We start from the raw sequence: 12,316 nt of genomic DNA on the forward strand, positions 1-12,316 counted from the left end.
AAGCTGCAAGACCAAGACAAAAAAGCCGCAAGACCAAGACAAAAAAGCCGCAAGACCAAGACAAGCAAGAAAAGCAAGCTGCAAGACCAAGACAAAAAAGCTGCAAGACCAAGACAAAAAAGCTGCAAGACCAAGACAAAAAAGCTGCAAGACCAAGACAAAAAAGCTGCAAGACCAAGACAAAAAAGCTGCAAGACCAAGACAAGCAAGCTGCAAGACCAAGACAAGCAAGCTGCAAGACCAAGACAAGCAAGACAAGCAAGCCGCAAGACCAAGACAAGCAAGCCGCAAGACCAAGACAAGCAAGCCGCAAGACTAAGACAAGCAAGACAACAAGCCGCAAGATTAAGACAAGAAAGCCGCAAGATTAAGACAAGCAAGACAAGCAAGACAAGCAAGCTGCAAGACCAAGACAAGCAAGACAAGGAAGACAAGCAAGCCGCAAGACCAAGACAAGCAAGCCGCAAGACCAAGACAAGCAAGACAAGCAAGCCGCAAGACAAGCAAGCCGCAAGACCAAGACAAGCAAGGCAAGCAAGACAAGCAAGCCGCAAGACAAGCAAGCCGCAAGACCAAGACAAGCAAGAGAAGCAAGCCGCAAGACAAGCAAGACAAGCAAGCCGCAAGACAAGCAAGACAAGCAAGCAGAAAGACCAAGACAAGCAAGACAAGCAAGACTCAAGACCAAGACAAGCAAGACAAGCAAGAGAAGCAAGCCGCAAGACCAAGAGAAGCAAGCCGCAAGACAAGCAAGCCGCAAGACCAAGACAAGCAAGCCGCAAGACAAGTAAGCCGCAAGACAAGTAAGCCGCAAGACCAAGACAAGCAAGAAAAGCAAGCCGCAAGACCAAGACAAGCAAGACAAGCAAGCCGCAAGACCAAGACAAGCAAGCCGCAAGACCAAGACAAGCAAGCCGCAAGACCAAGACAAGCAAGCCGCAAGACCAAGACAAGCAAGCTGCAAGACCAAGACAAGCAAGCTGCAAGACCAAGACGAGCAAGCTGCAAGACCAAGACGAGCAAGCCGCAAGACCAAGACAAGCAAGCCACAAGACCAAGACCAAGACCAAGACAAGCAAGCCGCAAGACCAAGACAAGCAAGACAAGCAAGCTGTAAGACCAAGACAAGCAAGACAAGCAAGACAAGCAAGACAAGCAAGACAAGCAAGACAAGCAAGACAAGCAAGACAAGCAAGACAAGCAAGACAAGCAAGCTGCAAGACCAAGACAAGCAAGCTGCAAGACCAAGACAAGCAAGACGCAAGACCAAGACAAGCAAGACGCAAGACCAAGACAAGCAAGACGCAAGACCCAGACAAGCAAGACGCAAGACCAAGCAAGCAAGACAAGCAAGACAAGCAAGCTGCAAGACCAAGACAAGCAAGACAAGCAAGCCTTAAGACAAGCAAGCCGCAAGACCAAGACAAGCAAGCTGCAAGAACAAGACAAGCAAGCCGCAAGACCAAGACAAGCTGCTAGCCGCAAGACCAAGACGAGCAAGCCGCAAGACCAAGACGAGCAAGCCGAGCAAGCCGCAAGACCAAGACGAGCAAGCCGCAAGACCAAGATGAGCAAGCCGCAAGACCCAGACAAGACCAAAACGAGCAAGCCGCAAGACCAAGACGAGCAAGCCGCAAGACCAAGACAAGACCAAGACGAGCAAGCCGCAAGACCAAGACAAGACCAAGACGAGCAAGCCGCAAGACAAAGACAAGACCAAGACGAGCAAGCCGCAAGACAAAGACAAGACCAAGACGAGCAAGCCGCAAGACCAAGACAAGACCAAGACGAGCAAGCCGCAAGACCAAGACGAGCAAGCCGCAAGACCAAGACAAGACCAAGACAAACAAGATAAGCAAGCCGCAAGAACAAGACAAACAAGACAAGCAAGTCGCAAGAACAAGACAAACAAGACAAGCAAGCCGCAAGAACAAGACAAGACCAAGACAAGAGTGACAAGCAAGCCGCAAGACAAGAATGACAAGCAAGCCGCAAGACCAAGACAAGCAAGCCGTAAGACCAAGAGAAGCAAGACAAGCAAGCCGCAAGACCAAGAGAAGCACGACAAGCAAGCCGCAAGACCAAGAGAAGCACGACAAGCAAGCCGCAAGACCAGGACAAGCAAGCCGCAAGACCAAGACAAGCAAGCCGCAAGACCAAGACAAACAAGACAAGCAAGCCGCAAGACCAAGACAAGCAAGCCGCAAGACCAAGACAAGCAAGCCGCAAGACCAAGACAAGCAAGCCGCAAGACCAAGACAAGCAAGAAAAGCAAGCTGCAAGACCAAGACAAAAAAGCCGCAAGACCAAGACAAGCAAGCCGCAAGACCAAGACAAGCAAGCCGCAAGACCAAGACAAGACCAAGACAAACAAGACAAGGAAGCCGCAAGAACAAGACAAACAAGACAAGCAAGCCGCAAGACCAAGACAAGCAAGAAAAGCAAGCCGCAAGATTAAGACAAGCAAGCCGCAAGACCAAGACAAAAAAGCTGCAAGACCAAGACAAAAAAGCTGCAAGACCAAGACAAAAAAGCTGCAAGACCAAGACAAAAAAGCTGCAAGACCAAGACAAGCAAGCTGCAAGACCAAGACAAGCAAGCTGCAAGACCAAGACAAGCAAGACAAGCAAGCCGCAAGACCAAGACAAGCAAGCCGCAAGACCAAGACAAGCAAGCCGCAAGACTAAGACAAGCAAGACAACAAGCCGCAAGATTAAGACAAGAAAGCCGCAAGATTAAGACAAGCAAGACAAGCAAGACAAGCAAGCTGCAAGACCAAGACAAGCAAGACAAGGAAGACAAGCAAGCCGCAAGACCAAGACAAGCAAGCCGCAAGACCAAGACAAGCAAGACAAGCAAGCCGCAAGACAAGCAAGCCGCAAGACCAAGACAAGCAAGGCAAGCAAGACAAGCAAGCCGCAAGACAAGCAAGCCGCAAGACCAAGACAAGCAAGAGAAGCAAGCCGCAAGACAAGCAAGACAAGCAAGCCGCAAGACAAGCAAGACAAGCAAGCAGAAAGACCAAGACAAGCAAGACAAGCAAGACTCAAGACCAAGACAAGCAAGACAAGCAAGAGAAGCAAGCCGCAAGACCAAGAGAAGCAAGCCGCAAGACAAGCAAGCCGCAAGACCAAGACAAGCAAGCCGCAAGACAAGTAAGCCGCAAGACAAGTAAGCCGCAAGACCAAGACAAGCAAGAAAAGCAAGCCGCAAGACCAAGACAAGCAAGACAAGCAAGCCGCAAGACCAAGACAAGCAAGCCGCAAGACCAAGACAAGCAAGCCGCAAGACCAAGACAAGCAAGCCGCAAGACCAAGACAAGCAAGCTGCAAGACCAAGACAAGCAAGCTGCAAGACCAAGACGAGCAAGCTGCAAGACCAAGACGAGCAAGCCGCAAGACCAAGACAAGCAAGCCACAAGACCAAGACCAAGACCAAGACAAGCAAGCCGCAAGACCAAGACAAGCAAGACATGCAAGCCGCAAGACGAGTAAGACGCAAGACCAAGACAAGCAAGCCCCAAGACCAAGACAAGCAAGCCGCAAGACCGAGACAAGCAAGACAAGCAAGACAAGCAAGACAAGCAAGAAAGCCGCAAAACCATCAAGACCAAGACAAGCAAGCCACAAGACCAAGACAAGCAAGCCGCAAGACCAAGACAAGCAAGCCGCAAGACCAAGACAAGCAAGCCGCAAGACCAAGACAAGCAAGCCGCAAGACCAAGACAAGCAAGCCGCAAGACCATGTTAGGAGGAGCTATAGCCTATAAGGTGACCCATAAATGGTATGTGTTATGAGGAAAAAGTATTCTTCTTTCTCCATTAAGTTAAGCAGTTTTGTTGCTCAGTCAGTTTTGTTTTCTGATGTTTGAACATGTCCCTTTCCATAGGGTTCCAGCACAGGCCAAATGACTAGTTTCCCCTTGATGGTAAGTGTCACTCTGGAATAATGTGTAAATTTTTTTATTATAAATAACACTATTGTGTCAATCAGTTTGACGATAAATCTAAGATTATTTATAGTTGTCAAATTATCAGGCGCATAACCAGGATTGGCCGATGGGGTGCACAGTATAGGTATCATATGGAAATAGCATGGTATTTGAAGATTCCTTAATAAGAAATGACCCACTTTTGGCCGCCAAGGGGGGGCGCACGTGCACCCCGCACACCCTCCTGTGGACGCACCTGATTATGTCAATTGCAACAATGTTACTTATGTGCACCATGTTACTTATGTGTTGTTCCAAGAATCATCCAACATCAACGTCAGCAACCTCAATCACAGTGCGTCAAATGACTAAGTTCCTCTTTGGCGGTAAGTGATTCTGGAATAATATATATAAAAAATAACACCATTACAATGTTTCTTATGTGCACCATGTAGTTCCTAGAATTATCCAACGTAAACATCAGCAACATCAGTGCAACAAATGACTAGTTCCCCTTTGGGGGTAAGTGATTCTGGAATAATATATATAAAAAATAACACCATTACATCAATAGACAATGTTTCTTATGTGCACCATGTAGTTCCTAGAATTATCCAACGTCAACATCAGCAACATCAGTGCAACAAATGACTAGTTCTCATTTGATTCATGAATAATATATACTAATATTTATTAGAGATAACACCATTACATCAATAGACAATGTTTCTAGTGTGTACCTATTGCGCATTACGCTATTAGAGTAATATCAATCACATGCCAAATGACTCTGGAAATATAACACAATTTTTAAAATGTCTTTTAAATGATTGCTCACAAGGGAAAAAGAAAATTTCCCGAATTCTCTCGGTCAATAGTTTTTTTTAAATATTAACCAACTGGGGAACATTTGATTTGAACTTCTGCACATAACATTGACTAATGCCATTTAGGCATTGCTTAAAGGCGGAGCCGGCACATTTGTATTCCAAACGTCTTTCACAGTTTTTACAATAATAATACTATAAGGTATAGCCTACACACAATGGTGTCAGGACTAATCTAATTCAATGGCGAAGAACAATAACAGGGATAATACAGTTCAGATACAAGGGAAGTATAGTGATGCCTCTGCAATCACCTCTGGGAATGTGCTGAGAAGCCTTTTGGTAGGGATTGGCCACTTTTTTATTGTGGTTCACAAGAAAAGCAATGAAAGTACTATTGACTACCTCTGAATTTGTTATTGTCCCTTTTTATATCTATCACAGACTAGACAATCATCTAATTTTATGGTCACTAAAAACAACAAACACCCCAGTAATCTGTTGGAAATGTGGCTGCCTTACAGGTGTGGTTTAAATAATAACTAAAACTGCTTAGAATTGTTTTCAAAATTGCTGAAAAACAAGATAACTTTTTTCATATCTTTTTATGTACTGCCAAGTTCAGTGAATTTTATGTACCGGCAAGTTCAGTCCGGTATCAAGAGCCTTATTCATTCTTTTACAGAGCAGTCAGATTATGGAACCTCTAACCTCTGCCAGCCTTCGAGGAAGGCAACACCACACCTTAAGCAGCTTTGATTAAATTTTTTTTCCATAAATTCATTTGTTTGACTATTCATTATTAGTTATTTATTATTTATGTCTATTTTTAATTTGTAAGGACCTTCTAGGATTAGTGCAAACTAGTTGTTGAGGTGAAAGAAACTAATAACGCCATCTTTAATATATAATTTTACATGGTTTTAATTAATAGTTTTAATAATATAAATTATTGCTTACATATTTTCAAATTTTTAATATTATTGTTATAATTATAACATAAACGTAATTCAGCCTACTGGCTGCAATGTTTTATGAATAAACCATCTATCTATCTATCTACGCCGAACTAATAAGCATATATTCCCCTCAGAAAGAAATAATTTACAAAACTAACCTAAATTGTTCTTACCAAACAAAAATCAAAGATGAGAAAATATGAGATAACATACATTCGTTTACTCTTTTTGCCTTTTAGTCTGGCTTAGATTCTATAGTAAGTTATATAGAATAAGATTGACACGAGAAATTGTCATTTGGACAGAAATAACAGAAGCGGTTTTGTTCGAACAATTCGCACTTATTTTAGATTTTTGAGTACACCATGATTATAAATAAAAACAGTAACTCTACAAAAGATATAGTTACAGTAAAGGAAAACTACAGTTTAAGTTAAGACTAAACTGAACACCAACGAATGAGTAAAGTATTCAATCAGAACAATAGTCTACAAACTACGATCAGAAGCGATAAAATTGTTTGATAAGTTTACGATTTGAAAACGTACCGTTTCATTCGTTTCAAGTCGGCGAGAGACCAACATTAATAATCTTACTTTTGCTGCTTTATTGTCTTCGATTTCTTCGTCATTAAGACATGGATCCCTTCTTATATTTGAGGCTTTTTGTAAAGACTTTCTTTTGAAGACTTTCTTTCATCGCTAAGTTGTGATTCGGTAGTGTAAATCGATCTTCCGCCGTGTGATAACCAGTTTGTTGTGGGCGAAATTCGACAGCGGAATCAGAGAAAATTGTAGATTCATTGATTTAAGCAATTCATGACTGTAAATAAGATTTCTGAAATATATTTTCCACTCCTTAGATGTTTGGAAGTTTGCATTTTTCTCGAGTGAATGCGACCGTGTCAACGAAGCGTGGCAGAACGAGGCAGAACCACAGGGCTCCCGCGCAATGACCAAAAAACAGTCGCATGTATATTTTCTACTAGTGGTTACCCGTTTCAATCCTTCAATGTATTGGGCTTCCTGTTGCTTATATTTATCTCATTATTAATTTACCTTAAAAAATGTGAAAAGGCGCTTTCTATAAAATACCGCCCGTGTTTTAGTATTCCACCTTTTCCAATATCCGTGTTGGGAGCCCTGTGCATGATGTTTTTGGCGGGAATCGAACAACCAAATTCAAACCACGAAAGTCCGCACGGGCATATGTTGGGTTTTGTGAATAAGACCCTGTCCCCACCTATCCGTTTTCGTATGAAAACGCAACCTTTTTGTTCCGTTTTCAAAGAGATCCGCGTCCACACAAAGCGTTTTCATTTTGATACGACCCGTCCCCACGGAAAAAACGATACGAAAACGATAACAAGCTCTACAGCGCATGCGTACTCGCGCGCCAAGTGGACTGGACCTGAGTTATCACGCCATCGTTTTCGAAAGGTTCCGTTTTCGTCCGTCCCCACGGCGCCGAAAGGGTATCGTTTTCAAATTGTTCCACTCTGGAGATCGTTTTCAAATTGTTCCACTCTGGAGATCGTTTTCGTTCCGTTTTCGGTCATCGATTTCGCGTTTCCGTGTGGACGATACCCGTATCCGTATCAAAAAGGTTGCGTTTTCAAACGATCTGATTAAATAAGCGTTTATGCACCGTCCATTAATGGATTGAATTGAAGTTAAAAGTCGAAAAGTCTTGCAGTTGTAGATAAAAGCTGTCTTCTTCCGTGTTTTTGTTTGCGAACCGTTTTGGTTACGCGACTTTCTTTTCGAGGTAGGAATAATGGCTTTCTAATAACGATAAAAAGACGGTTGTGTTTTCCGCTACAATTAATCTATCCATGCAATGAAACTACGGCAAGTATTCGAATTCATTTTCAGATTTGATTTCTACACATATTCCGAAAATTGTCTAGAATAAGATTTCTCCTCTACGATGATATTTTTGAGATAGACTTATTGCTGTATACTTTTAGTGTGTCTTTCTTGAGAGATACGGAGGTCTGAAGATCATTAGTCCTTTTTTGCTGAGGGAAATAAATTATTTTTGTGCTTCTGTGAAACCTCGAAAATGGCGCCTTTGCGAGTGTGATACTCTCGCTTGGCGTGAGTTAGAACCCTTCTATCCGGTATTATCTTGAAATAAAAACCATTTTGCACACCTCCTCTCCGGCAATGTGTTTAAATGGCGTGGTTCCGGAGTTTTCTAGCTCAGCCGTTTTTTCGCAAAAGGTGGTCAACAGTCCATTCCTTAGCGTATTATATATAATAGACAGATGGGGCTCCGCTGTGATGCTAGTAACGGTTGCCCACTGACTTCTAGATGGGAATCAAGTTGATGTCATGTTTAGTTCCTCCAGTGGCAGCCTTCCTTATTCTTTCAAAAGTCGAATTTTAATAGAACTCAGTTTTTATATAATTTGATTGAATGTTTTAGTCTTGCTTGCGTACGATCCGATATGGGAAGATCAGTCCGTCCTTACGCGCAGTTCTTAGGCGTTAGGTTGAATCTTTTTCATTATTGAATGGGGTGGGGTCTCTGTTCATAAAACTTTTATGAACAGCTTGTCGGCGAACTGTCAAAACCTCCTACTGTTGCTTAACAATTTTATCATGACAACAACTTGATCGTCTGGAACTTCGCTTTTTTGATTTTAACATTCGGGAGACCAGGCATTATTTGTTGAACATTAGGAGAGAAGAGGGGAAAGAGGAAAATATGTAGAGGCGAGGGGGTGTTTGGACATAATAAGGCCTGGATTTGTGACTAGCATGAGGTCTAATAGCTACGTCATAGCAAAGAATCTATTTTATTTTTATATATATTTTTAACATTTTCCGCTATGAGACCCAATAAGGTCGAAACAGATGTCCGAGATGGATTCTATGATTTGTGTGAACGTCTGCTCCATCCAAGACGGCAGCATGCTTTCCAACGTAACATCAGTTACGTGTAACGTGCAGTTGAATAGCGTTTTCGTAACGGCTCTGAGCATGTGTTATTACATTCCGTGATCTTTTGTTTTGATAATAACTATTGTTTTATGTTTGTAAAACTACGGGAGAGATGATTTTTTTAGTGTTTTGAAAATAAACGAAAACATATTCTCTCGGCGGTATGTATTATCAAGGGATTTAAATTAGGTTTTTGTGTTTTTTTCTTTCTCTTGGTGTTCGCTCTCGAACCGCTGTAACTTTTTTTTATATGTTCTTTTTCTATATTTTTTAGAATGGCCTATTTAGCGGATAAGGTATTTTTTTCTGTTTTTATTGTTAGTAACGTTTCATTGATTTTGTTTTGTTTTGTATTTTCAGGTTGTTGATCTTCGCTTTATCATTTGTTAGTTTTTTTTTATATAATCATTCAATTTTGTAGAGAATTCTGATATCTATGCCTCGGATGGGCTAGTAAAGGTTATGCGCCGGATGCGCAGTTTTCCCCAGATGCGGGCTAAGGATATGCGCCGGATGCGCAGTTTGCCCCAGATGCGGGCTAAGGATATGCGCCGGATGCGCAGTTTGCCCCAGATGCGGGCCTAATTATATGCGCCGGATGCGCGGTTTGCCCCGGGATGGGCTTTAGCCGGATTATGCGCCGGATGGGCTTTTGTATTTATACTGTTTTTTTTTTTAATAAATTAATTTAGTAAGGTTATTCTATCTATTCTGGGTTTATGTTTGTTTGCTTTTTCTATTTTTCCTTTCACATGTTTTTCAGTTGTTTTCGACTCAACGCTATGGTCCGACTTCAAGTCGGTTATGCCCTCTCATCTTCTCCACGCAGTAGATAAAGTACAACAGACTGTTTTACGTTCGAAATCTAATGGAACTGTCAAGACCTTTTAGGAGGTTTCAATCGTTGGAAGCGCTGGGCGACTAACAATCATTTAAGTCATTTTCCTGCTTACCCATTCTATGTTGCAGTTTATTTTCAGTGCTTATTGGAATCAGCACAAAGCCCTTCGCCCATCTTGAATGCGGCTTATTCAATTGACTGGGTGCTCTCCCTAGGGGGGGGGGGGGGGGCTACCAAAAATCTCGGATCATGCTATAGTTAAGACGCTGCTTGATGCTTCCAAAAGAATGCTGGGAAAGCCTAGAAACAAAAAAGAACCAGTAACTGAAGAGATGTTGTTGGCGTTGGTCTCAAAGTTTGGGAAAAATCCTTCTCTGAGCCTTGTGTTTAGTTGGTTATGCGGTTTTTCTGCGGTTCAGTGTAGTATTAGATGTTGTGATGTTAAATTGTTCCCCTCGTATGCGTTTATCTTTATAGAGTCATCTAAGACTGATCAACTACTCGAGGGAGCCTGGGTGACAATTGCTCGTTCTGAATTGATGACATGTCCGGTAGCTGCCCTGGAGAAATACATAGCATTCGCTGACTTGAAACTGGACGATGATCTGCCTTTATTCTGTGTTTTAGCTGGACCATCTTGCTCTACCAAGGTACGCTCTCAAGGAGGCGTTCACTGGGATTACAGACGTGTCGAAGATTAGTCGCACAGCCTTAGATCTGGTGGAGCTACAGCCGCAGCCAATAACGGGATTCCCGATAGACTGTTTAAACGTCATGGCAATGGTCGAGTGAGAATGCTAAAGACGGCTATGTTAAAGACAATCTAGACTCACTTTTATCTGTTTCCAGAAACTTAGGAATTTAATTTGCCTTGCCCAGCTGGCATAAGAGGTGCGGTCCTTAGGGCTGGGGTTTTCCCCGTGTTTTCAATGTGTATAAGTGCTGCGGAGCACATAGGGGTTTTTCACCCTTTGGAAATTCCGCACGCCCTCTTTTCAGATATTATCTAGACAAGGTATCAGTTTTTAATATGTAAACACTGACTCACCCAGTATGTTTGTAAATACAACTAATAAATGCGCTTCTCAGCCGAGCACACGACAAATATAAAGGCGTGCTTGTTGTTGTGTTCGCACGACCGGGGGGGGGAGGGGGGAGGGGGAGGGGGGGGAGGGGGATAATAAATTTAGGAGAGAGATGATAATTTTGTCATCTCGCCTGTTGGACACCGAGTACCACTGTGTAACCAAACTTCATGACAGTTTAGATTGAGGCCTTAATCCTCGAGGCTATAAATCAACGCATTCGATCAAGGAGAACGTTCCCGGTTTTTTTCCTACAGGGTTTTATTCCGGTTTTTCGTATCGGGCGTGTGATTATGAGGTTGTATTTTTCTAGGATTCAATTTCTACTGTGTAATTGCTCCTGCTCCTAATTTATAACTAAGTATTATAAGTCACGAGTATTATAAGTCGCCAGTACTCCAAGTCACGAGTATTATAAGTCACGAGTATTATAAGTCGCCAGTACTCCAAGTCGCCAGTACTCCAAGTCGCCAGTACTCCAAGTCGCCAGTACTCCAAGTCGCCAGTACTCCAAGTCGCCAGTACTCCAAGTCGCCAGTACTCCAAGTCGCCAGTACTCCAAGTCGCCAGTACTCCAAGTCGCCAGTACTCCAAGTCGCCAGTACTCCAAGTCGCGAGTACTCCAAGTCGCCAGTACTCCAAGTCGCGAGTACTCCAAGTCGCGAGTACTCCAAGTCGCCAGTACTCCAAGTCGCCAGTACTCCAAGTCGCGAGTACTCCAAGTCGCGAGTACTCCAAGTCGCGAGTACTCCAAGTCGCGAGTACTCCAAGTCGCGGGTACTCCAAGTCGCGAGTACTTCAAGTCGCGAGTACTTCAAGTCGCGAGTACTTCAAGTCGCGAGTACTTCAAGTCGCGAGTACTTCAAGTCGCGAGTACTTCAAGTCGCGAGTACTTCAAGTCGCGAGTACTTCAAGTCGCGAGTACTTCAAGTCGCAAGCTTAGAATGCTTCTACATATATCTATTTTCTTGTATTAGTTTTCCAAGTTTGACATTTTTAAATAAAATGTGTAGTGGTACCATGTTCGCAGGCACCCAGAACGAGCCACACACATGGTGTTTTTGTTGTTCTTGCGCATTAGCGCGTTGTTAGCGGAGGGTAGTAATGAATAGCATATTCTTGATAAGGACAATACTAGCTCTCGCCACTAAAGAGGATAGTCTTGTATCTCAGATTCCTGTCGCCAGCTATCCGAGACTAACACAAACACAGCACCTACCAATGTGATAATCTAAGATCCGCGTTGTTAAGCCAGCCATTGCAGCAACTCCTTAATGAAAACACACTTAAACAATTAGTATACGACCGCAAATGGCTAAAGCCTGAACGTGTTAGTGAATGTATGAGTTTGAAACGTACAGCAGAACAGGCCATGATACCGCTGATCGTTAATTTAGGCCCTCAGAGTCGGATATGTCGTTGGGTATAGGCACTTTTCGGTCTTTTTGAACAACCCCTTGTTTAGGGCGCAAGATATATATGGCTAATAGAACGGTGGTCACATTTGACGGAGATTCAAAGTCCTTTGGTGGTAAATGCTGTGGTAGTAGCCTTTGTGTTCATAGAAACACAACAAAATGATCACGTTTCATATGGGTTTATTTATGTCTCGGCAATAAATATCACTTTTAGTGGGAAAAAAGATCGAAGAATGCATATCGATCATTCGTTGTCTAGTTGTTGGTTTGGTTGTTCTGATGGCATTTGACTTTCTTCCAGTCTTTC

General features: G+C 42.9%; 1 protein-coding gene and 1 long non-coding RNA gene across 5 annotated transcripts; one reads left to right on the forward strand and one right to left on the reverse strand.

Moving 5' to 3' along the window:
• The first annotated feature begins 3,618 nt into the window (after positions 1 to 3,618).
• LOC5498963 lies at positions 3,619 to 10,613 on the forward strand. Of its 4 annotated transcripts, XM_048731090.1 has the most exons (5): positions 3,619 to 3,784; positions 3,890 to 3,928; positions 4,251 to 4,317; positions 9,984 to 10,057; positions 10,134 to 10,613. In XM_048731090.1, exons 1-5 carry the CDS (start codon positions 3,782 to 3,784, stop codon positions 10,296 to 10,298), a joined length of 348 nt encoding a protein of 115 aa, XP_048587047.1. In that variant the 5' UTR covers positions 3,619 to 3,781; the 3' UTR covers positions 10,299 to 10,613. The 4 variants fall into 4 exon arrangements, 3 of the variants coding, with proteins under 3 accessions (XP_048587047.1, XP_048587048.1, XP_048587046.1); XR_007312464.1 differs by lacking the exon at positions 9,984 to 10,057; XM_048731091.1 differs by lacking the exon at positions 3,890 to 3,928.
• LOC116616715 lies at positions 3,866 to 7,017 on the reverse strand. Its single transcript, XR_007312465.1, has 2 exons — positions 6,266 to 7,017; positions 3,866 to 4,327 (listed from the first exon to the last, which is right to left on the reverse strand). It is a non-coding gene; the product is annotated as an uncharacterized LOC116616715 (long non-coding RNA).
• Positions 10,614 to 12,316: the final 1,703 nt, after the last annotated feature.

Source organism: Nematostella vectensis, chromosome 8, assembly GCF_932526225.1.
Source record: "Nematostella vectensis chromosome 8, jaNemVect1.1, whole genome shotgun sequence".
Taxonomy (NCBI): domain Eukaryota; kingdom Metazoa; phylum Cnidaria; class Anthozoa; order Actiniaria; family Edwardsiidae; genus Nematostella; species Nematostella vectensis.